Source organism: Periplaneta americana, chromosome 6 (genome assembly GCF_040183065.1).
Source record: "Periplaneta americana isolate PAMFEO1 chromosome 6, P.americana_PAMFEO1_priV1, whole genome shotgun sequence".
Lineage (NCBI taxonomy): Eukaryota > Metazoa > Arthropoda > Insecta > Blattodea > Blattidae > Periplaneta > Periplaneta americana.
The window spans coordinates 81595815-81623291 of NC_091122.1; the positions used below are offsets into that span (position 1 = coordinate 81595815).

General features: G+C 36.3%; 1 protein-coding gene across 3 annotated transcripts in view; it reads left to right on the forward strand.

Moving 5' to 3' along the window:
- LOC138701463 (dihydrolipoyllysine-residue succinyltransferase component of 2-oxoglutarate dehydrogenase complex, mitochondrial) overlaps positions 1-27477 on the forward strand; it is a 293425-nt gene that overhangs the window by 180074 nt on the left and 85874 nt on the right. For all 3 annotated transcript variants that reach the window (XM_069828351.1, XM_069828352.1, XM_069828353.1), the window contains exons 4-6: positions 14584-14654; positions 17063-17137; positions 19318-19373. In XM_069828351.1, coding sequence (XP_069684452.1) covers positions 14584-14654; positions 17063-17137; positions 19318-19373 — 202 coding nt within the window. The remainder of the gene's footprint in view (positions 1-14583; positions 14655-17062; positions 17138-19317; positions 19374-27477) is intronic.

A 27477-nucleotide genomic window follows, 5' to 3' on the forward strand; every position in this document is an offset into this window, starting at 1 on the left:
TAGGCAGGTGAGAATTGTAAAATCCTCTTTCTGCCTCCCTCCCTTATGGACGTCTCTGTAGTAGTTACATCCCTGGAACAGAACTCTACTTTAAGCAAAGCATTCATCCAGTCTCTAACATAAATGCAAGTTCTTGGATTGTCAGTATTGGGGCAGTAAAGAGTGCCTCCAGTACAGTTAACTCCCAACAAATCCCCTGTATACCCATGGTTCTTGTATGAGAGCAATGTCTATATTTTCACTAGCCAGTTTCTTGCTTAGTAAGGCAGAAGCTTACTTGCAATGGTGAAGGTTAATTTGAATTACTTTCATAATTACCCAATTAAAATACTCACTTATACAGCCTCTTGAGCGGGAATTTCCTCCGGGATTCCAGTCTCCATGGACTCCGGAGAATCATCCACTCCAGCAGCTGCCTCTTGAGCATCTTGAGTCGCCTTTTTATTGGGGTCGAGTAGGATCTTGAATTGACCCTTGTCTACCCCAGTATAGGCGGTCAGCCCCTTCTCTGAAATTTTTGCAGCCGATTCCTGGTCTATCAGCAAAATAAAATGTTGACCAGTTGAATCGGTCTGCTTATTAACCACTTTCCAATGCTCTGTGCAGAGCCCTTGATTAAGTAGTTGAACTCGTCTCAGCAGCACCTTAGGATCCGAGGTCGTAAGATCCTGGGTCCTAAAGGCTACCTTAACTGGTTTGGGTAGTTCCTTGGCATCCATTACCTTTAGAACAAAATTATCCCTAATTGTTGTTCCATTAAGGCATTTCTGGAGCCATAAACATGAGTTCTGATCCTCACAATAGTAGATCAGGGCCCCATCCTGTAATGAAAATGTCCTAAGGAGTGGTAGAGGCTCGCCAGATTGCGCGCCGTCTAATCCCCTCAGGATCGCTGCCTGAATGTGACCAATGTCACTTTCTATTAGCTTGTCATCAGGATATGATGTCCCGACGATAGCCATTTTAAAGGCTGCTAAGGCCTCGCTGTAAGAGACTTCAGGAACAATGCCCTTGGGTCTCTTTACAGGCTGAGTCCCTGCCGAGGGTGGAGTGGCAGTGCTAGACCTAGTCCTCTTGGGAGTCTTTGGTTCGGCTCCGCTCACAACACCAGTGGGTAGAGATGAAGGGCCTGGGTGTGCAGTGCTCCCGGCTCTCAACATCGCTTCCCTTTCCCTTCTCCTTCTCTTTCTTTCTGCCCCTGATAGCCTTTTCGAGCCCAGGTGCAGCCTGTTTATGGAAGAGGCAGTGATCCCCATCCCTTCATCCGATGTTAGATGTCTCTCAGCTGGAGAGTCTCTAACATCCTCTTTTGTTCTTGTGTCCTGCATTTTGGTCCCATGAGAACCGGGGAACTAAAGGTCACCCAACACAGAGCCCCGAATATGTTGGGAAGGCCAAGTACTGCAGGGTGTCGCCTGGTGCCCTACAGAGATCGTTAGCGACACTGATTATTTTGCTACCCCAGTGCCATTCAGCCCTCGACACGATGCTTTCCACCTTGGCTTGGGTAGACCAACCCGTACACCAAAGTGGTGCTCCAACTGGGAGTCCCACCAAGGTTCTCCAGCTGGGAGCCCCAATTGGGTTGGATTTCAGTTGGTATTTTGGTAAGCTGCTTCTTTGTCAGGTATCTCCACCGGGATCTCTCTGGCATGAGTAACTCTACCAGTACAGCCCCCGGTTTCATTGGTACTCACAGGCTCCCCCACCAACGTCAAGGTCCTGCGGCTACTAGGGGGAGTAGACATGCTTACATTTGCAGTTCTGTTAATTCCAGTCTTTATTATGACAAACTTTCTCGAGTGACAGACACTTGGGATTCAACTTGTACAAGTGTGATTTCTGTTATCTTCTTCCATTTTGACTTGAGGGTGGAGGTATATCCAGCTTTCGATTTTGTTTGGTTCATCAAGTTTTGTTTTATATTTATTATTTCTATATTAGTTACCTGTGTCAATACTTTGTTTGGCTTGGGTTGTTTCTAAAACATCTAATTAATTATTGTAAGATATACAGTCTTCTTATTGAATTTGGTATTCCCAAGAAACTAGTTTGATTAATTAAAATGTGTCTCAGTGAAACATAGAGCAGAGTCCGTGTAGGCCAGGTTCTGTCTGATGCTATTCCAATTCACTGTGGGCTGAAGCAAGGAGATGCACTACCACCTTTACTTTTTAACATTGTTCTAGAATATGCCATTAGGAAAGTCCAGAATGACAGACAGGGTTTGGAATTGAACGGGTTACATCAGCTGTTTGTTTCTGCGGATGATGTGAATATGTTAGGAGAAAATCCACAAACACGGGAATTTTACTGGAAGCAAATAAAGATTTATGTTTGGAAGTAAATTCCAAAAAGACAAAGTATATGATTATGTCTCGTGACATCGTATGAAATGGAAATATAAAAATTGAAAATTTATCCTTTAAAGAGGTGGAAAAATTCAAGTATCTTGGAGCAACAGTAACAAATATAAATGATACTTGGGAGGAAATTAAACGCAGAATAAATATGGGAAATGCATGTTATTATTTGGTTGAGAACCTTTTGTCACCAGTTTGCTCTCAAAAATGCTGAAAGTTAAAATTTGTAAAACAGTTATATTACCGGTTGTTCTGTATGGTTGTGAAACTTGAACTCTCACTTTGAGAGAGAAACAGAGGTTAAGGTTGTTTGAGATTGAGGTGCTTAGAAAGATATAGGGATGAAGTTACAGAAGAATGGAGAAAGTTACATAACACAGAACTGCACGCATTGTATTCTTCATCTGACATAATTAGGAACATTAAATCCAGACGTTTGAGATGGGCAGGGCATGAAGCACATAAGGACGAAATGTATATAGAGTGTTAGTTGGAAGGCTGGAGGAAAAAACCTTTGAGCAGATCGAGACATAGCTGGGAGGATGATATTAAAATACATTTGAAGGAGATGGGGTTAATCTTGCTCAGGATAGGGACCTATGATGGGCTTATATGAGGGCGACAATGAACCTTCAAGTTCCTTAAAAGCCACAAGTAAGTAAGATATACAGTATTTTTTCTTTTTTTTTTTTTACCATACTTTATCAACTGCTGTGCTTATCTAGCACCTGAGTGAGATGGTGATAATACCAGAGAAATGAGTCCAGGGTCCAGCACCGAAAGTTACCCAGGATTTCAACCTGAGTCTGCTTTTTCATGGTCAGACTTGCTAACCATTACTCCACAGCAGTGGACCTATTTTTCTTGTAAACCTACTGATAATCGGTTATTATCTATCAAGTGAAATGCGTTTCTTGGTGTTTCATTTTGCGAAATAGTATATTGCCCCTCTTTTCTAACCTCTACTCTAAGAAATGAAGTTTATTAGTTAGGTAACTTAATTTATTTCACCAGTAACATAAAAGTAAACTCATTCACCATTGTTTCTTCCTCACTTACAAACGACATTATTTCTTAATAGGTATTAGCGAGAGAGACTTGTACTCCATGGCTGTTCTGGCATGGATTCAAATCCTGCTCCAGCTGATTACCTATTTCGTTCTCTGCCCCCACACCCTTAAAGTTTTCCTCAACAGTAATACAGTTGACAAGTAATTCCGTTTTGGTTAGAGTGGGTCATGGTGAAGATAGCTCCAGATTCTGAGTGTTCTCCGAGTTAATCTTTATTATTATCACAATTCTAAGTTAAGTGTAAGTCATCAAAGCAGTGTTGAAATAATCTTCAATTTTTCTTCTCTTTAAGTGACATATAGATTTGGTGAGTCTTGAAAGTTAAATTTTATATAGCTGAATAACAAATAGCCCAGCCTACAATTTGTAGATTAAAATTACGAGATGGCTGCTATTAGCAGCCAACAATGTCAACCAAAGAAATTCAGCGGTAAAGATGTTTCTATTCAACTAAATGACAATTCAATACATCAGAACAAGAGTTTAAGTAACAAAGATTCCGCAACAAATAATTTTCATCCTAATTCAAAGATTATGAATCCAAAAGACACTCCTTCGAATCAAGTAACTTATTCTAAGGTACTTCAATCAACCCCTAGTAGAGACCAAGCTATTATTTTTGAATCTAGTGATAATATAACAATTAAAGATTATGTTTTAGCTGTCGGCAAACTTACTGATCCTTCCAATATTCGATTCATATCCAGAATATCGAATGGCCGAATTTGTATATATTTAGCAAGTAAGAAAATTGTGGAAGAACTTACAACAAAATATCAACAAATCATGATCAATAATGAATCATTACAACTTAGACCTTTTCTCACTAAATATAAGAGAGTAATCCTATCCAACATGTGTCCTGTAATTCCACATAGTTTAATTGAGGAAAGTTTACTACAATTTGATGTCAAACCAATGTCTCCAATTGAATATATTAAGGCTGGTATATCAACCCCAGGATTCTCTCATATACTCAGTTTTCGACGTCAAATGTATGTCTAACCTGATGATTTTGAAAAACTTCCAGAAAGTATGCTAATCTCGTATGATGGGATTAACTATTGGATATACATTTCTGCTGATACTCCAACCTGTTTTTTATGTAAACAAGAAGGTCACCTGGCGAGACAATGCAAAACCAACCACACCGAATCCCTAACTGATTCTGTTATACCAAGTACTGATCAGGTAACCTTAACCTCTGACATGATTTCCTCTGGACTTGACAATATGCTTGAAACCGACTGTGTAGTAATCAAAGATACCGTAGCTACTTCAAACAGTACTAACTCTCTTTCTTCTGCAGACCAACTGAACTTACCAGAAGAATCAGTTTGTACTAAAAAGGACTCCGAACTACCTGAAATTAATACTAATTCACACACTCAACCTGAACTAGAGTTTCTAAATACAGAAGAATTTCCTCCCTTACCTAATAGGCTAAGCCCAAATAGCAACAAACAAAAGAATGTTAAGAGAGCTGTAACGTCTAGTGACTCTACCATTCAGTTTTCTGATGACTCTGAAGAACTCTTAAATAACATTCCAAATGAAGATGCTACTATCCCAATTCTCACGCAGAAGGAAAAGTCCAAACCTCCTAAAAAGAAAGCTAAGACTCTAAACAGTCCAAGTATTGACGAATCTCTACTTTCAATAAGGACAATAGTAGAATCATCACCTAATGATTACGTCCTAAACTTTCTACAGCTTAAAAGTTTCTATGAAAATGCTGTAGGAACAACTGATATTCTCGATGTAGCCAAATCTCATACACATGACATTGAAGGCCTGATTGATACTCTTCATAAACTCTACCCGCATTTCAAATCTCAGAATATGAAAAACAAAACTACGAGAATCCTTACTAAATTAACAAGCCATAGTAACACTCCCGAACATGATACACTCACATGAGAAAACAACTCCACCTCTTCTTTGTTATGATTATGATGGATACATTCCTGCTTCAATGGAACATAGACGGCTTCTGGTCTCATTATGAATATTTCCAGCAGCTAATTACTTTACATAAACCAGATATAGTTTGCCTACAAGAAACTAATTTTCGACATGAATATGTGGCAAAACTTAAACAATATTCTTCTCACCATAAAAATCGTCCTAATCCTATACATGCAAGTGGGGGAGTTGTTACATACATCCGACAGACAATTTCTCACCAAAAAGTCCAATTGAATACCAACCTTGAAGCAGTAGCAGTACTTTTGCTTCTACCATTAACATTGTATGTATGTAACATATATTTACCCAATAGTCAGACTCTCAATTTGCAAGAATTACAAGATCTGATTCGCCAGTTACCAAGACCTTTTATTCTTCTGGGTGATTTCAACTCTCACAGTACTTTATGGGGTTGCTCTTATACAAATCAGAGAGGCAGAATAATAAAAACTTTGACTGACAACACAGATCTAGTTCTACTAAACTCTACAAGACCAACTCATTATTGTGTCAGCCATAATACTCTCAGCAATATTGACCTTTGCCTCTGTACTCCTGACATAGCACTTCTCTATCATTGGTCTGCTTATGAAACTCCCCTTGGAAGCTATCACTTTCCAATATTGCTACAAAGAGAATCTACAAAACAATGTAACATACCAATTAAAAAATGGAGACTTCGCAAAGGTAACTGGGTAAAGTATAAATCTGATTTCCAAAATAATATCTCTAAATTAATTCCAACGCACGAATTCAACAACACTTCAATTAATGATGTAATTGATAGATTTACAACAATTATTCTTAAAACTGCTGAAACAAGTATTCCTAAACGAAATATATTCTCTGCTAAAAGCAAACTGTGGTGGAATGAAGATTGTAAGTTGGCAATCAAGAAGAAAAACAAAGCCTTTTACAAGTATAAAAGAAGACCAACTTTAGAAAACAAGTTGAGCTTTCTACAACTTAGAGCTGTAGCTAGACGCACCATCAAAGAGAGCAAGAGAGCTTCCTGGTTGTCATATTTATCTTCACTGTCACAGCAAATACCACAAAATTTAATTTGGGAGCGTTTGAAGAAAATACGAGGCAACAAAGTATCATCTCCTATTGCATCGATCTTAAAAACTGGTGATGAAACTTATGTAGACTCTCCTCAAGATATTGCCGATATTCTAGTTGAAACATTTTCTGATGTATCCAATGACTCTCATTATGAAGCAGATTTCTTAAAATTTAAAAATAGTTCTCCTGCAATAGATCTTAGTAACATATTTCGTCATACCATGGACAGTTACAATGATAAAATCTCCTTCAAGGAACTTATTGATGTAATAGATGTTTCGAAAAACAATAGCCCAGGTCCCGATAATATACCATACGAGTTCTTAAAACAACTCCCTATGGATGGAAAAACATACCTCCTTAATATATTTAATCATATATGGACAATGCAAGTATTTCCTGACAATTGGAGAAAAGCTATAATAGTCCCAATTCCTAAACCGAACAAAGATCATCGCTTACCTGACAACTATAGACCAATAGCCGTTACTTGTACAATGTGTAAACTATTAGAAAAAATAATTAATAAACGTTTAAGATGGTGTCTAGAGAAAACTAAATTTTTTACTCCAGAACAAAATGGTTTCCGTGAACACCACTCAACAAACGACAGTTTAATAACTTTAGAGATTGAAATTCTGGATGCATTCCTGAATAAACATCTTATTGCTGTTAGTCTTGATATACATAAAGCCTATGATATGGTTTGGCATGAACATGTAATTAATCTTCTCCTTCGAAATAATGTTATTGGAAATATGTTAGCTTTCATATACAACTTCTTACAAGATCGAAAGATACAAGTAAGGGTGACAAATGCATTATCACAAGAAACTCCTGTACAAAATGGAATACCACAAGGATCTGTAATTAGTGTACCGGTAACGCTTTTTCTGATTGCCATTAATAATATAACTTCTGTAATAAATTCTCCTATTAAAGCCTGCCTCTTCGCAGACGACCTTATCATCTTCTGCAGAGGTAAAAATGTATCTACAACACAAGAAATTCTACAAATATGCCTTAACAAAATCCAGGGGCGGCTTTTGGGGCAGTGCCAATGTGCCATGGCACCACCAATGAAAGAAACAAAAAATAATACCCTAAAACATAGTTGTAATAATTTATTTCTACGTATTTTATTCCAATTTCATTTGAACGAGCGCGCGCACAGATCGGGACGCACTCTTACAGTGTTTTTTCGAACGTTGGAGCCAGTTCTCTGTGGCACCGGGTAAGCCCATATAACACTGTACAAAAGGCTACTGGTTTAGTTCATATGCGGTTCTTATGGCGGAGACTGAGCCGAGTTCAATTTGACTCAGTAGTTAAAATTCCGCCCGCTAGAGCGCAGTAATCCAGAAATTCCGCTAGTTTGGCAGGAAACCGTTGTCTCAAGAGCAGACTTACACGAAAAGTTCGGCGCCAAATCTTAATGCAATGTTACCAATTCAAAACTAATGCACACAACTTGGATTTGAAAGTACAAATTACTATTCATTTAACTGTATCGAATGCAGAGAAAGTCAGTCATGGTTATTTTTAGAAAGACAACTACGTATTTCCTCATATTATGTAACACTATTAGTTAATTTAGTGTGATATTTGTTTTATTTCGCGGCAACTAAATATCGTTACACTGTTGCTAGTATTGATGATTTTGTTAACGATATATGAGATTTATGCAGGACATGAACATGTGTTATTCAAGCTGCTGCCTTGGATTCATAGGTCTGTTTAAGTGAAGTGTAAACGTTTTCATTTATTGTCTGTATCACCGTTCATTTCGTGTGTTTTTGCCAGCAACTTTATGAGTTCTAAAAGTTATTTATATTTTCCATTTCTTTCCTTAATTCTAGAAGATGAAATATGTGATACTTTCGAGGAGACAATCAAAATTTTGAAATTGTTAATTACAATGCCCATCTCCACTTCTGAAGCTGAGCGATGCTTTTCTATGCTGAAAAGAATAACCACATTATTTCTTAGAAACACTATGAAGGAAGAAAGATTGAGTGCTTTAGGAATGTTATCGTGCGAAAAATCTTTCGTATGCAAGATTGAAGGTTTCAATGCAAAAGTGATAGACTTGTTTGCCAACAAAAAGGAACGACGAATGGATTTCCAGTACCGTTCTTTTTAATCCAGATGCAGATGTCTCTCTCTCGGCGTTGGATTGGCACTTTGGTGAGTACATTGCTTGAAATTTAAAGATGTTAGTGATTAGTTAAATTCCTCTCTTAACATTCAAATGATAAATTTTATATAAGCATATTTTTAAGTTAGAAGAGCGTTTATTGCTGTTTTTGGTTTCATATAGGCCTACTAGTTGCATTATTAACTGCACACCTGGTAAAATAGCTCGCTTAATTAATTTGTTTTATTTAACATAATGTAAACATGAGCTGTGATTATCACCTTTCACTTGGTGATTTGCGTGCAACCTTCTTACATTTTTGGCACCACCACCAGAATGTCTCACCGGCCGCCACTGACAAAATCCTAAGATGGTCAAAACAAACTGGTTTTAAATTATCTGCAAGCAAAAGCATAAGTATACTATTTTCAAGGAAAAAAGCTGATCATCCTTCCCTTAATCTGCATTTGAACGACGTAATAATTCCAACTGTAACAACATTAAAATTCTTAGGAATTATATTTGATAAAAAGCTAACATGGTTACCTCAACTCAAGGCCCTCAAAGATGATTGTCTTCGCAGAATTAATATTCTGAAAGTACTGTCTGCAAACAATTGGGGAGCAGACAGCCATGTATTAATGTGTTCTTATAAGTCCATTATTCGAGCCAAACTGGATTATGGAGCTATAGTATATAATTCAGCAAAACCTACTATTTTGAAAATGCTTGATACCATACAGACTTCAGCTCTACGTATAGCTTTGGGAGCATTTAGAACTAGTCCCACCACCAGTATACTTATAGAAGCTGGTGAAGCGCCATTACACATTCGACGAAAACAACTAAGCATTACCTATGCTCTCAAGACAGCTGCCTTTCCAAATTCTAGAATGTATATGTATGTTTTCTTCTCTGCCTTTAATCATAGAGTTCTTCCACAAGTAACACATTCAGTACCATATTCTGCAAGATTAAAGACATATCTGAGTGAAATAAATATAGAAATCCCTCGGATATCTTCTAGAGAAATACAAACAAATATACCACCTTGGAGGATCAAAGTACCATATGTAAATACGGACTTATGCCAATATCCAAAAGAACAAACGAATAAAAACATTTATCAACTACTGTTCAACGAAATCTGTGGAAAATATCCAAATTACCTTCATATTTATACGGATGGTTCCAAAACTGAAGACTGCACTGCATGTGCAATAGTTTATCCTACTCACATCATGCTGCATACATTACCAACATTTTATACAGTTTACTCTTCTGAACTATATGCAATTAAAAAGGCCTTTGAGAATGTACTAAAACATCCTGATAGCGATTGGTATCTGCTCTTCACGGATTCTCAATCTGCCATAAAAGCCCTACATAACTCATCCTCTAAATCTCCACTGATAAACGAAATTCAACATTATTACACTGAAATCTACAATCAATCAAAGCAAATTATCATATCTGGATTCCTTCCCACCAGGGTCTGCATGGAAATGAACAAGCCGATATGGCAGCAAAAGAAGCAACTCGTCTTCCTATACAGGATATGGACATAGCCACTTGGAATAGTGATATAGCCACTCATCTTAAAACAAAGTTAAATGATCTATGGTACTCCAACTGGCTTCAAACATCTACTAGCAAACTCTGGGAAATTAGAACTGCTTTGAGACTATCATATCCAACTAATCATCTATCACGCAGGAATCAAGTTCTCATCAACTGACTACGTATTGGACATACCAAGCTCACACATGGTTATTTATTAAAGAAGAAACCTCCTCCAGTTTGTAACACTTGCAGTGAAACTCTTTCTGTGAAACACATCATCCAGGACTGTCCTCAATACAATCAGTTACGACAACAACTAAAAATCCCCAATGATATAGCAAGATCTCTTGGTGAACCTTCTCACTGCAATAGTGTCATAAAGTTTTTCAAGTTGACTGGATTGTTTGATAAAATTGTGTAATATTCTTTTTTTTTTTTTATTTTACGACTTGCTAAATGTTATATATTGTTAAAATTAATTCGTGTCGCGATATGACTTTTGTTATAAGTTAAAGCGACAATAAATAAATAAATAGAAAAAAAAAAAAAGTAATTCCATGCCGAATCCTCTAATTTTTCACCTGAAATCCATCTCACTGTCACGAATTCCAGTGGTAGATAACTGCTGAGTTGATACAGAACTCATAAATAACTGATAATAAAAATGCCTGTAACAATAAATTAATGAGATAGAATTTTTTTCAAGTAAGACTTAGGCCTAACAATAATGTAGATATGTTAATAGTATTTGATTCACCACACAGAGGTTAAAATGTAACCATGGTTAGAAGGCTTTGTGGCCTTAACTGTGTTAAATTGATTTGAATTTCGGGAGGGAGCACTATGACCCAGTGCTGCGACCTAGAAGTTCTATTGTACTAACCCTCGAGCTAGGTAGCCTACATTCCCAACCCACACCAACTGACTACACTGAACTTAGCTGTATGTTACAGTCAGAACGCGAAATCCGTCAAAACCCGAAGTTTCTAGGATATTCTAGTTCTGACAAAACTCTTTAGAAAATTCTAGTTTTCACTTACGTAATCCAGTTACATCTAGAAATAACTATGGCTCTTTAGGAAATTCTAGTTTTGACTAATATAATTAAGTTACATCTATAAATAATTGATTGTTGTTAGTAAAAAAAACCGGTTTTAACGATTTCTGAATGCGAAATCCGTCAAAACCCGAGGAAATTGTAGTCTCCACTAACATAATGTAGTTACATCTAAAAAAATTAATTTATTAAAACGACTTTGGAAATTGGTACTTACACATGAACATCATTATTACTGTTGTTGTTGTTGTTGTTGAAAGACAAAATACTTTTATTACACAAATATGTTATGGGATGCTTAAACATTACTATTTTTGTTGTTGAATTACGAATAATTATGTTACAAAACTTAATATTATTTTTTGTCTCACAAGTCACTAGTTGCGACAAGGCATGCTATTGTGACGTTTAGAGTAGCAGAGAATGTTCTTTATTACACACAAGCACCAGTCTGAAACACAATTTTTTTGCAAGCACAACGGATGAACCCTTGTCCACTTCCGATGGCTTCTTTCTTTGCTGCAGTCCTCAGCAAAATTTCTGTATCTGGCACCTGTTCTCGTGTCAAGAAAATTTGAGGACATATATAAAATTCGGATCTGAAAGAAAGAAAGTGTTATGTACCAGGTATTGATGAAATTAACCACAATATCAGTGTTTAAAGTTCAGTGAACCTATCTGCAACATAGTTTGTTTTAGTGCTGTTGCTCGATCAAAATATTTAATCGATTAATCGAGTTTTGATCGATTTGAAAAAATGTTTTAATATACTGTAATACACAGTTATTGTTAAATTTAACTTGTGTTCGATGATAAGTAGGGGGCGGATGTTGATGAAAAGTCATCTTATTTTTCACATTAGGACGATGCCTATTAATATAGAAATCCTTTCTATGTTAATATCAACGTAAAAAGTAATTTCTTATATTGCATTTTTTGACATTTTTGAACTAATAGGCCATTCTTATATTTTTTCGGCATTTTTGGTCATTTTTAATACTTTGAAGAACTTTTAGATCATTTGGAATGGATTTTACTTTCTTCTTCACCGATAGGTATGTTAAATCATTTTCTAACCAAATAGGTCAGTAGTAATTACCTACTGAATAAGTGAATAACAGTGAAATTTGAGTTTTATAGTTTGGAACAGACTCTAAAATCCATCTCTTATTCCACTGAAGGCTTTACTTCACACAATGGAAGTAATATAAAATGCTTGACAGCAGCTTAGTTTAAGTGAGGACTTCGACCACTACTGTTCTTTTGTTGGTACAAGGATGTCTTTAGAATTTATGTTTGAAAGGGCGGAAACTTTCACCATGTCCTGGACAGATTGCAAGAATGCACCCTGCGCTCACAATTTGTTTTGTCATTCACACTCCCTTATCTGGAAGATAACAAAAGTGAAGCTAGGAAGGAGGAGGAGATGGAGAATGAAGGCACTGACATGGACCACCGCTGATTGAAACACATTGTAAACCCTCATTAAAATCTATAGTTTTCCCTTAAAACCTTAATTTTGTTGCATGTTCTTTTCTTTTATCTTAGCCAAATTCCAGGACGTTGCCTCCTCTCTTCGAGATTTGCAGGGCAGTCATTGAAACGAGGTGATTAATTTTTAAAAAGTTGTGGTGCGAGTATGGTGAATAATATTTAAATGTCATTTTCTTTTAATTTTATGTCTTTTATGCGTTAGTTTAAGGGCATTTTAATGACCATTTAAGTAGATTTTTAGGTCATCAACATCCGCCCCCTAGTGATAAGCATAAGTATTAAATGTTGTATAGACTAACTGTATATGTTGTATCATTATATTACAAACAACTATTTTAATTATTTACTAACATATTTATTATGAGGCTTATAATTTGTGTCAGTTTCTTCAGGAATTTTTGAGAGAAACATAAATAACGAAATGTATGAAGACTCATCTAGTTAATACTGCTTCATCCATGATTTTAAACATGTGAGTGCATTCACATGCTCTGAAGTAAGTGCCAGCCTATGTTTAGTAACAATGTTTCCCGCATCACCAAACACGAAACAACTTTTTTTCTGTCAAGCACTTCTCCATGATCGTTCAATTTAAATCCAAATGTTTCATCGAGTTTACCTCTCAAATTCTCATATGACATAATGGAGTGTACACTTTTCATAGACCAAAGAAAACTGATTTTTTTCTTTATCAAACTAAACACACAAACTCAGTACAGAAACTGCAACTGCAAAAGTATAGCGTTCAAAACAGATGATCACTGTTGTAATCGAATTACCAAATTTTAGAAAGAGAAGATAGTTACGCTCTCACTTGCACACAGTGTAGACATGGCTATTTTATAAGGGATGAGGGGGACGAATCCCAGAAAGTATATATTTTATATGCTAGGAAGATGAGCTGACAACAAGGTGAAAGTTTTCTTAGAAAACCATAAAACTTAATAAGGGTTTCGAATTGTGTTTCAACTTTCAATAGAGGTAGACAGGTCACTGTCCTCATATCTCCATCTCTTTCTGAAGTGTTTGTGCAAAGATTTTCCCTACGCTACCTGCTTTGCAGTTAGAAAATAACACTACTATTGTGTTTTTAAGTAAGCAATTTCCGAGAGAGAAATATTGTCGAAATTTTTAGTTTGAGTTTGTAAAAAAAAAAATAATAAGGGAAAAACGAACAATGTCACATTTCCATTAAGATTGAGATATTGATCTATTTCGGTATATTACTGCTAAATTTATTGGATTTCTACTTGAAATGAAGGAAATGATGAATGTATCCGTGGTTTTAATTCTCCTTTACCACTTTTGGTAAAAATAACGCTAAAGTTCGTAGTAATACAGTGAATTAGATAATGACATCACCCTTAACAGCATTGTGACATTGTTCGTTTTTCCCGTGTACCCTTCAGTTATATAAGTCAAAACTAGAATTTCCTAAAGAGTTTTGTCAGAACTAGAATTTCCTAGAAACTTCGGGTTGACGGATTTCGTGTTTTGAGTGTAACATATATACATACTCCCTAGACCAGCTCTCTCCATGTATAACCACCTGGTGTTTAGGGATTGCTATGGAATGATGATGAAGTGCATATCAGGGAAAATGATGTTAATGACTAATATGGAAAAACAGGAGAACCCCGAAAACTCCCCAACTGTGACTTCATCAGCCACAAGTGTCACTATGGATTTTCGATGTGAAAAATCCCAGGCTAGGCCAGGACTCGAAGCTGGACCACTTGTGAAACAGGCCAAATCACTTTAAACAGAAAAATATGTCTATAAAAAAAGCTGCACTTACGAAGTAACAGTTTTGATCCTTTGCTATTTTTCAAATAGGAATAACAACTTATACTCTTTTTTTCCAGAAGTGGCCAGCAAACAAAATCTCATCAGTTATATCCTGTAGTTAGATCTATTCACTCAACAACGACGTTATGTAAGTATTATTTTAAAACTGGAGCAAATATTTTACATACATACATACATACATACATGTTCTGCCCATGGGCAGATCTTTCACTGCAAACCCAGCTTTTTCCAATCTTTCCTATTTTCTGCCTTCCTCTTAGTCTCCACATATGATCTACATATCTTAATGTTGTCTATCATCTGATACCTTCTTCTGTCCTGAACTCTTCTCCCGTTCACCATTCCTTCCAGTGTATCCTTCAGTAGACAGCTTCTTCTCAGCCAGTGACCCAACCAATTCCTTTTTCTCTTTCTGATCAGTTTCAGCATCATTCTTTCTCTTTCCAAGACAACTTCATTTCTTATTTTATATACTTTTACATACAATATTTTACGTACTTGCATAATTAGGTGCTACTTCTATTGAAGACAGGCTGTCCAGTGCTTCTGGACTATCTTTGTAAGCTAGTGATTAGAATGAATGTTCAGGAAGTTAACTTAAACTTTGTATGTAATTGATGTAAGATAAAGTACTGTTATGTGTAACATTTTTATCAAATAACATTGTTTTACATAGCTACAGTAGCGTGCAAATTAATCCGAACACGACATATTTTTTACATTTTCTGTCATTGTTGGCCTCACAGCTGCTCATAACGCTTAAATTGACATCTGTAGTACGTGTAATTCCTTTGTTGAAGGTCTGTCATTATTTTTTTTTATAATATGTGACATTTTGCCTGTCGTTTTGTACTTATAAGCATTTCAGTTGTGTTGAAGACTTAATACTGCAATCCTGTGTACATTCTGTCGTCTTCACAAATGGATACAACTCCACGAAAACGGTCTAAAATTATAACATTAGCAGAGCATTCTTCTATGACACAGAGGCAAATTGCTGCAGAATGTCAGATCGGTTTGGCTACTGTTAATTCGATCATAAAACGATACAGGGAGACTGGATCCATCACACCCCAGAAAAAAGGAAACTATGGCCGGAAAAGGAAGACTTCGCCTGCAGATAATCGTTTAATTGTCAGGAAAAGTAAATTAAATCCTAGACTAACTGCTGTCGACTTAACCCGCGAGTTAATGGCTACCACTGGGGCGAATATTCACGTCACAGCAGTGCGGCGTAGGCTTTTGGAAGCTGGACAAAGGGCTCATAAGCCTATTAAGAAGCAACTGCTAACCCCTGTTATGTGCAAAATACGCTTAATGTGGGCAAAATTACATCAACACTGGACAGTGAATGACTGGAAGAATGTACTTTTTTCCGATGAGTCTCATTTCGAGGTCCACGGCCACCGTATTTCTTATGTATGGAAAGGATCCGAAAAAGTAACAGCAGCTCATCTCCAACAAGCACCCAAATACCCCCCTAAAGTAATGTTTTGGGGTTTTTTACACATGAAGGGCCTGGATTATTAATACCTATGAAGGGAATGATGAATTCTGACAAATATATTCACTTATTGGAAACCAGAATCGTACCACAGCTGCAAAAATCATTTCCGGATGGCAGAGGTGTGTTCCAACAAGACCTGGCACCATGCCATACGTCTCGAAAAACTACAGAATTCTTCAAGAAGAAGAATATTCAGGTACTCCCCTGGCCAGGCAACTCACCTGACATCAACCCCATTGAGAACTTGTGGTCAATTTGCAAAAGAAGAATGCAAAAAATGGATTGTTCTACAAAGGAGAAGATGATTTCTGCCCTCATTGGTGTATGGTTTCGCGATGAAGAAATGAAGAATATTTGTGGGAAATTAGTGGAATCCATGCCAAATCGTCTCAGAGCTGTTATTAGGAACAAGGGAGGCCACATAGATTACTGAGGTATGTCTTAGATCCTTTTTTTTATCCCGTTTGAGTGTTTTTGCATAAGTAATTACGTTGTTCAGATTAATTTGCACGCTACTGTATACTATTTTAGAAAGTGAATTTACTCTTAATAATGTTTAGAATATATAGAGAAGTCGTACCATAAACAAAATTCTCAAAATGGTCATTGTATCATCTGCATAAACTTCCTACTTTCAGATGTCGATTGTTATGCTCACCAACACCTGATAATGCTCTTTAATTTCTAAATGTATGAACAATCAAAATTTCCCTACATTATAAGTACTTTTCTATTGTAGATGTGAAATATAGTTCCACAGATGTCTCTGTGGATTTCGTAAATTTAGTTAACTAGGTCTACATACCCAGAAGAAAGAATAAAAAATAATATACTGGTACTTTCTTTAAATGCATATTTCACTCTCAAGTTTCCATATTACGATTTTGTAAATGATGTGAAATTGTATTAAGAAATTTAAATTGTTTTATTGTGATATTCATTTCTGCTGACTTCCATTCCTAAATTGAGAGTACTTATGTAAAATTTTCTATGTATGCAAATGTCCAATCTATTATTTAATTTTACAGGGGATGACATAAAAATAGTAAATGTACCCCCATTTGCGGAGTCAGTCTCAGAAGGAGATGTAAGGTGGGAGAAAGGTAAGATTTCAGGAACATAGTTCTTATTAAGAGTGATGAGTGACATGTTCAGAACAGTATTTAGAGTTTGACAAGAATATACATAATCTTAATCACTGGATGTTTGGAACTGTAGTTTTCTGGAATCCTGATTAACTTGCCTTCATTCTGGGAATATAGGAGAATTAATTAAATATCATTTCTAGTATTTGTTACATACCCAAGGGTTTAAATCTCTGCATTTTCTGAGTTATGTTATTGTTGTCCTCCTTCTCATCATCATTTCGTTCTTCCCATGAATTATATTTTCACAAATACAGTAGACTCTTGCTAATCTGGCTGTTTCTTACACAGAGGGATACTGGATTACTGAGAGTGCTTAAAAATGTCATTAAATTTAATATTATAAGCTGCGCCATCTACTCCACATGCATTTCTAAATTTAAACTATTCCACACATGGCCATCACGTATATACAGTCGACCTGGTTGGCAAGTTGGTATAGCACTGGCCTTCTATGCCCAAGATTGCGGGTTCGATCCCAGGCCAGGTCGATGGCATTTAAGTGTGCTTAAATGCGACAGGCTTATGTCAGTAGATTTACTGGCATGTAAAAGAACTCCTGCGGGATAAAATTCCGGCACATCCGGCGACGCTAGTGTAACCTCTGCAGTTGCGAGCGTCGTTAAATAAAACATAACATAACATATATACATATACAGGGTGAGTATACTGACAAACTTTCAGAGATTGTTCAGGATGTTTGCCAAGTGTTTTAATATAAAGAACCCATGGTCTCCGGTGGCTCATTAGCGAGTTATTTTATGTTGATCTCTTCGACTGTGACAGATGATGTTTCATACAAATAAATTAATCAACTAAGGTAGGCCTACTCATATTCTTCTGAGTACTGTAATATAATTTGTACAGGAACAAATAAACCATAAAGTACAGTGCAAAATAAATTACATGAATTAATGAAATGATCAAAAGACAGTTCTTCCATTGCATCCTGTGGAACTATACATGAGGTGCATATATCAGCTAATTCTGCATCAGTAAACTTTCGATACCATATCACTCCTACACTAACATTGCAGAAAACAAAATCTGGGACAGAACTGTTAAGAGTTCAAGAGGAATGATTACAAATACTGTACAATGGCATTACCCCTCTTACTTACACTCTCCTACTTTCCCTGCTTACTTACAGCTCCTTTTCCCTACTCTGAATGAAATGTGTGTTTGCAAACACGACACTCATTCCGTGTAAACAGATATAAAGGTAGTTGAGATAACAAAAAGAAGGAAATGCAGTTACTCAGTAATGAGCCAATGGCGACCATGGGTTCCTTATATCAAAACACTTGGCAAACAGTCCTGAACAACCTCTGGAAGTTTGTCGATAGAGTTTATAGTCATCCTGTATAATATAATACAACACATGGCACTATAATCAGAGCATTTCAAACTGGCGGATCAAGGTCACGTACATACATACATACATACATACATACATACATACATACATACGAACCACGCACGAGTCACTGAACTGAAAACTGTGAACTGAAGCACTGGTAATCCCGGCTATCCCAGCTGACTTTAGTTGAGGAAATGGTCCTGGAATAGGGTAAGCACACGTGAAAAATGCAGTCCATTGCTTGACCTTGAGCCACCAGTTCGAAATGGCTTACAATAGTGCAAATTTTCCAGGAAACTCTTATAGTAGACATGATAGGAAATACGCTAGAAGGATGCCAGATTACTGAGAACCGGATTAGCAAGAGTCTAGTGTAAATTTAATGTAATTGTAATATAAAATATAAAACTAAATGTCTAAATTAGCATTGGATGAAGTACCTACTGCATCATAACATGTTAAGGAATTGTTTTATATAACTTTTTTTTTAGTCTTAGAGGACATCGTAGTTACAGATATTGTAAAGGTAAAGGAGTGCAAATTTATTAATTAAATGTAACACCTATTGAAATAGTTATAAAAAGTTAAATTTTATACACATTATTTAGTCATATTTTTATTTGGAGATAAATGACCTGATATTTAGTTCTAACATGACTATTTGTTAGTGTCACTAATTCCTTATGTGCCGTCCGTCTTTTATCTTGTCAGAAACTGGGGATTTTAAGCATCTTGATGTACAATTAAGACATACTTATTTATTTTCATTCGTTTTCAGCTGTGGGAGATAGTGTAGCTGAGGATGAAGTTGTGCTAGAAATTGAAACAGACAAGGTTGGTATTTAATGAATATTCGTTATTATTAATTAAGTTTTTTATGAAAAGGTTGCCAGGTTTGACAAAGCGTATTACATATAATTGGAAAACACACCTAAATGGTAAAAAGATTTACATTTGAAATGGTTAGGGAATCGAATATATAAAACATCGAAAAAAATATACACCTAAGTAGCGTATATGTTCAGTTGCAGTTAAGCAAGAATTTATAGTATCATCAGAAAAGTTTGAATGATTTGAATGTTATATACCGCGAGAAAATAATAGCTACCAATTAATTAACATTGATATCTAAACCAATCAATAGCCATTGATTAAGATAAATTGAAATTTCCATTATCACTCCCATACAAGTGATTTCTCAATATCTGAATAAATCCTTTGAGGGCACTAATGGTTATTTCCTTCACAGTGCTGTGTGTTAGGCCTAGGTTTTTACATTTGTTGGCAAAGAAGAAGGTTACGGTACCTTGTGCTCCCACCATCAGACCTATTACATTAATGTGGGACAGGCTATATTTATCTTTATAGAATGGTAACAATAAAAGTTTTATCATGAACCGTCAGTGCTTATCTATTTAACAAATTTATTAGTTTACAATAATTTGTTACATTTATTTGATTTTTAATGTTTTCGGCTTGATTAAGCCATCTTCAGAAAAGTTTATGCCTATGTGCATGAAGTTGGTACATGTATATGTGATACAAATAAATAAACCAATTAACATGTCTCTCTGTAGAAGTAAATGAACATACAATGAGATTAAAACATTACTATGTTAAAACTAGGCTATGTGAGCCATGATCAAAGTTATTAAAAGTTATTACATACAGAATTAAATTAAAACATGTGCGATACAGTTGTGATTGAGACAGGTTGATATCTGTATTAAAGTCCAGATCTGACTGAAAATTGGTGAATCAACTGTAGGGGAGAAAAGAAATATGTATCAAGTTGTGATACCTATTATACCAAATTATAATGGAGGGTCATGTACAAGAACAGAGCAAAGTGCATATATAGATCAGAATACTGTTATACATAGCTATAGAAAGCTTGATAAGCAACATAAATCTAGATACAGACATCTCGATGTGAAATATGTACGCGAGCACACGGAACTGTTGTACTGAATGAAATTAAAAAAAAGCTATTAAGATTTAACAAGATCGGAATTTGTTAAGTAGAAACTAGGTCTGTGATGTAATTAACTATGTTATGGAATGAAACTGATCAAATCCAACTTACGATCATGAATGCTGTGGAGCTATCCCTGTAGATGCTAAAGGTGGTAAGACAACTGTTTGGTGCGCAGCATTTACAAAAATTACGTAAACTAGGTCACAGCTGACGGTGGAAGGGGAGGAGAATGGTTATAGATTGAAAAGCCATCACGTGGGTTATGTGTGTTCAGATTGAATAAAGGGTTGTGTAAGTTTGGAATCTGTTCGTTTAGAAGCGGTATGCCTAATTTAGTTGCCCGGGCTATATGAAAATCTTCGGCTGCGGTAATGTGTATGCAATTATTTAAGGGAAGTATTACGTGCAAAGCTTCATTGATATTAGTTAACTCGTGGCCATTTTCGATTAAGTGGGTCGCAAACTTGGACTTTCTCCTATTATATTTAAAGTCTGCGACGTGTTCGCTATACCTGGTTTTAAAATTTCTATGAGTCTGTCCTATGTATTTGTGTGAGCAGTTCTTACATTGTAGCATATATATATGCTGATACTTGTCGATTGTATTAAGTTTGTTAGGAATAATGTTGTTAAGTTTATTATTTGTACGAAATATTAATTCAGTGCCATGTTTTTTATATAGATTACTAAGCTGGTTGGAGACTTTTCCAAAGTACGTCATACTAACTCGTTTCTTTATTGCAGTGGAAGAATTTGCCGAAAGTGTGGTATGCTGATTACGTGACAACTTGCTTTTTCGTTTGTGAAATAATTTATCTATAACCTGTTTATTGAAGCCGTTGGACCTTGCTAAATTAGTGATATAAGCATACTCTTTATTGAACCGCTTTTTACTTAATGGGACCATTAGTAATCTATCAATAAGATATCTAAATTTACTGAATTTATGCGTTTCAGGGTGATTTGAATCTTTATTTATGGTATGGTCAGTAGAGGTGGGTTTTTGAAAATATCGAAATTTATCTTTGAATTCAATGTGAATATATGTAGATCCAAAAAAATCTATTGATAGGTTTATAGCTTGTTCAGAAGTAAAAGTTATATTTCAATGTAAGTGATTGAAGGCGTTGGTAATGCTATCACTAATGTTGTTAGCTTTTCAATTTCATTTAGTACAACAGTTCCGTGCGCTCGCGTACATATTTCACATCGAGATGTCTGTATCTAGATTTATGTGGCTTATCAAGCTTTTTATAGCTATGTATAACAGTATTCTGATCTATATATGCACTTTGCTCTGTTCTTGTACATGACCCTCCATTATAATTTGGTATAATAGGTATCACAACTTGATACATATTTCTTTTCTCCCCCACAGCTGATTCACCAATTCTCAGTCAGATCTGGACTTCAATACAGATACCAACCCGTCTCAATCACACATGTTTTAATTTAATTCTGTATGTAATAACTTTTAATAACTTTGATCATGGCTCACATAGCCTAGTTTTAACATAGTAATGTTTTAATCTCATTGTATGTTCATTTACTTCTACAGAGAGACATGTTAATTGGTTTATTTATTTGTATCACATACACATGTACCAGCTTCATGCACATAGACATAAACTTTTCTGAAGATGGCTTAATCAAGCCGAAAACGTTAAAAATCAAACAAATGTAACAAATTGTTGTAAACTAATAAATTTGTTAAATAGATAAGCACTGACGGTTCATGATAAAACTTTTATTGTTATTGTATCAGCTTATCAGCCCTTATCATGCCTTTCAAATTTTATAGAATGGGATTGTTTGTTCATAGATGCGTTTCTTTTCACTGGCCACCTCATGCGGTTGATCTGCATGTGTCTCAAATCTGAAGGTGGGATCGAGAATGTATGCGAGTTCTTAATGGCAATGATATCAATTTGCCGAACACTTCCTTGTGTGGTTAGTCCCTGCACCTCTTGATGGACTGTAAACCCTACCTCCTTCAGTGCCTTGGCCATCATGGAGATGGATGTTGTGAAGGGCTTCACTATAGGGGCACAAGCCAAGGATATGGGGAAGAGTTTCCATCTCTCTGAAGCAGCATCTACAACGGATACCATCCCAACTTCTACCCAGTACAGCTCGGACCAAAGCAGCCTACATTTTAAAGGCATCACTTTAAACATTTATTTAAGGAATTATTAATAAGATGCATGTGTCCTATATTTTAATTTTAATTTTGTGTATCATTATCTTGTTTATTTACAATTAAACTGGTAATAAACTGCAGTAATCAGTAGACAAAACATATAAACGTGACAGTTCCCTAATTCTAATGCAATGGCGAATTTATTTAATGATTTGTATCCAGATTACAATCCAATTTCACATACAACAGTGACAAGGATCGTAGCGTAAAGTATTTACCAAGATCAGGTCGCCAACCATATCCACATCTCTCATAACAACGTGGAATGAACTAAATTTAAAAAAAAGTTTGTAGGAGGATTTGAACTTACACCAGTCTCCAGCTGTCATCAGTCGATTCCAATCAGTACTGTACCGCTAACCATGTAGCTGCCATGCAGCTCTCCGACTTGTCCTTTCTCTTTCTTCCATATCCGAATAAGAATCCGGTTAACATGTAAACTTACCTGAAATGCAGAAAATGTGCTTGTGTGAATGCAGCATCAGGACTCTGTCATATGCGCTATAAAGAGTGCACTCTTTTTTTTTTTTGGAGCAACTGTACTTTTCTATACATTTCTTACAAGCTTTTATCACACTGCTTTTCATGATGCCAAACTCCTTCTGTTTCATCCCTCCAAACACCAATTCCAAAGCTTCTAAGCTTTCCTATCATTCGTTCCTCCTAACTTCATGTGACTACTCTTAGGTGACGATTTTCAAATCTTATTCTCCTCTCTTTCTCTCATTTTCCTACTATTTTTATCTGCACTCCCATCTCTTTCCTCTTCTCTCTTACGTAATTCTTTACCCATTATCCAGTTCCCTTATATCGAAGGTGCTTTAATTTTGTCTGAAGTTCTTCCCTCTGCATGCAGCTGTCCTCCGATGTTGCCTTTTTCTGTTAGTTGACTGCATTCTGGTCAAATCTGTCTTTCCATTGTCTGTATGCTCTAGTCGTTGGCTTCTGTTGACAGCTGTTCTTTTGTTGATTCATGCATTTTTTTCCTTCATTCTGATTCCACCTTCTCTATTTGTTTGACCTTGCTTTCAGCTTTCTGGTGCTTGCTGATGTGAACTTTTCGCCTCATACTGATCTATCTGGATGATGTACCCTTGCTGCTTGTCTACTCTCACTGTCTTCGTTTGTTCAACTGTATTAATTGCTTCCATTGCTAAATTCCTTCTTCTCGTCGTGTTTTTACTTGTTCCAAACTTGGGAGATTAGTATTTTCTTGACAGAATTCAAGGTCGTTAAACTTTCCATTTACTTTCAGCTTAACCTTATACATCCTGGAAAAATGACTTTTATTCCTTGCTGCCTTCAAAAATAGAAGTAAAAATCTTCTTCAGTTCCTTATTTCACAATTAAAATCGTGTTCAAATCTAATTTTTATTATTTTTAGATTCTTCAGCTTAGTCATAATTATTTCTTTAGTTCTCATACTTATAAATCTTAACTAAAATTGACTGAATTTGTTTCTTTTATTAGTCTGTATGCTTCTTCAGTGTATCCTTCACTCACATCTAACTCGAATAATTCCCAACACACTTGTACAATGACTCAGGCGCGGCTCGTCTTTAAGTTCACTGGTTCACTGGTTCACTGAACCCCCTGTCTCTTAAAGCCACTCTTTCTCTTCATAATTAAGAGTGACTATAGAAAGAAACTGCTGGATGTTCGGCTTCTTTTGGTTAGACCGTTAGAGCATAAGTGAGTTATAGCCAGTAAAGTCGGGCGAAATAGTTGCGTCTGGGGGTTCATTCTCAGATGTAAACCAGCTAGACCTTTTAAAACAGCCTGCGGCAGTGGGAGCACACTAAGATGTAGAGGAAAAGTGTGTTTAAAAAAAGCGCTGTTGTCGCCAACGAAAACTGTGGCTCCAACACTGTCCTTCTCTGTCACTCACACTACCCTTGTCTGTCATTCACACTTCTCTCTCTAAAGCAAGAGGGCTATCCAGCTTGCTTCAAAGCTGCCTAAATAGAACATGTTTCTCTTTTGTTAATACTTCAGAGGGGATGAGTGTGGGGGAGGACTAGCTCATGAATTTGTAAGAAATGTTGTTTTTAGCGAAGCACTGAGGCAGTTACAACATTGTGTTCCCGCAGCGCGGACTTCTGTATAAGTGGTACCTACCAATACTAATAGTGAAACCAATGTTATTGTAAATATGCTTTACGTCAGAAGTGTGTTTCTAGCAATAATAAGACGTGTGATTTGTAATGGTGGAAAATAGTGTCAATGTTCTCCAGACAACCAACTTTTCATCTCTTCCATTAGGAAAAAAACCTGAAATAAAGGCTCTGGGAAGACCACTTCCACTTTTATCAATTTCTCAGGGTCGATCATGTAAGGGTAAATCATTTTGTAGAGTGTTCAGGCCTCAAATTTATGAAAGAAATAACTGGATCTGTGGATGTGAAGTTACAAACAAATTGTTTTGTTTCCCGTGTTTGCTTTTTGCTAAAGAAAGTGATGCTAGTTGGGTTAAAACAGGGGTGTGTGATTTAAGTCATCTGACTCAAAAAATTAAAAAACACGAAGAATATGTGGTTCATAAGAATGCAACATTGGATCTGTCAATGCTTGGGAAAACAGATATCAGGGAACAACTCGACAATGCGTTCAGGAGAAATATTGAAAGACAATGACGTGGTGAGAAAAAATCAGTATATGTTATCGAAAATTATCGATTGTGTCAAGTTTTGTGGTGAATTTGAATTAGCACTGCGAGGACATGATGAAAAAACATCATCATCAAACCCGGAAATCTTTAGAGGTTTAATCAATTTCACATCTGTGTTAGATGGTGTCTTAAAAGACCATCTCACTACAGCAACTGTTTTCAAGGGAACATCAAAATCGATACAGAATGATCTGTTGAGTTGCATGCTTCAAGTGTGTCGTGAGCAAATATTGGCCGAAATAGCTAATGCTGATTTTGTTTCTGTGATAGCAGACGAAACGTCAGATGTGTCATCAAAGTATCAATTGGTGGTGGTGATTTGCTATGTGTTGCTGAACAGGAAACCAGTGGAAAGATTTTGGACTTTCTCGAATCCATCTGGTCATGACGCTCTTTCCTTGGCGAACTGCATCAAGGATGTTCTTGCAGAGATTCTGAAAACTGATAAAGAGAAACTAATCTCCCAAAGCTATGATGGTGCAAATGTCATGAGTGGATGTAATGCTGGAGTTCAAACACTAGTACAACAGGATTACCCTTACGCTTACTTCATTCACTGCTACGCCCACCAATTAAACTTGATCATGGCTAAAGCTGCTAGTCAGAACACTCAGGTCCGCGTATTTTGTCGCCAACATTGGAGAAATACCCTCGTTCTTTGCCGGCTCACCTCTTTTTCCTTCTAATGACACCGGTATGAATTTCGTAAAACACATAGTGACAGAATTATAGCAGTTTATAACCCCAGAATGTTTCTGTGGACGCACTGTACTATAGTCGTGTCGCTGTTATTTCAGGCATGACTTCTCCTCTTTGCTTACGCCTTAGGAAGTGAAGGCTCTATAAAGTCTAGGTAGGTAGTATCGTTCACCATTTTTCTTCTTTTGTTGCCAAGTTACCAGACGAGGAATCTATTTGTCGCACCATTAAATATTATCTTGTCGTAGCTCCTATGATAATAAATCAAACACACTGTAATTGAGCTGCAAATAACGTCCTCGTGTGCCCACAAAAGAACCAAAATGGCGGGCGATTATATTAAGTATTTATCGAGCCTTAGGAAGTGCATAACGTCATCAGCAGCAAATGACAAGATGCATACGTTTAAATGAGCCGAGCTGAAATGTGATTGGCTGCTGGAAATAAGAGCAACGGGACTTTAGTGAATAAGTGTGAGGTTGAGTGGTTTATGGGTGAAATTGCATAATTTATCGAAATAGGTTCATAGATAAAATTGGCACATATACATATGTAAGCACTTGCATATACAGTCAACTCCGGTTATAGTGAATCTCTGCGGATAAGTGTATTTCATTCACTATATCTGAGGTTCACTAAAACTGAGGTGTCTGTTTTTATACTACTGACGTTGCTATACATACAGTATTAATGCTAGTTTGGATCAGACCATGTTCAATATCAGTACTAATGTTCACTTTATCTTCCAGCTTAAACATTTTACGCTTTGACATCCTGATGTTCACAGTTCGAAACTTGAATCTAATCTGGCCATGTAGGTAGTAGGCACTGACCAATTTCGCACCTCTTCCCACTAGAGGTATGCTTCTGTGTACTTGGCCTTGGAATTTCTCCAGGTTTCACTTTTACAAAGATGCGGGAGGAAAGGTTGAGGACCATTATACTGTAATCCTTCGTGTATTTACCCTTTGGTCACCACTCTACTCCCTTTTACAAAATAAAACATTTTTTCTTCCTATTCTTCTAATAACCTCTTTTAAAGGAGTCAGAACTAATCCTTTCTTTATCCCTCACTGTGTACACTATTCTCTTTAACATGTTTCAAGTTGTCCAGGAAGCTGAACAAATCCTTTGTCTTTCAGTGCACCTAAGGAGTAGAAGGTTTGAGATTTTATTCTGAACATATTCTTGGAAGTTTATAGGAGAAAGAGTTTCCTAAATTACCATTTTAAAATACATTTTCTTGGGAAAGCTCTAGTTTTAGGTTCACTATAACCAAAGCGAGGATTCACTATAAATGGAAATATTAAGGTACTTTTTAATGTATGCGGGTCGGGACCAACGATTTAGGTTCACTATAGCCGAATGTTCACTATAACAGAGTTCACTATAT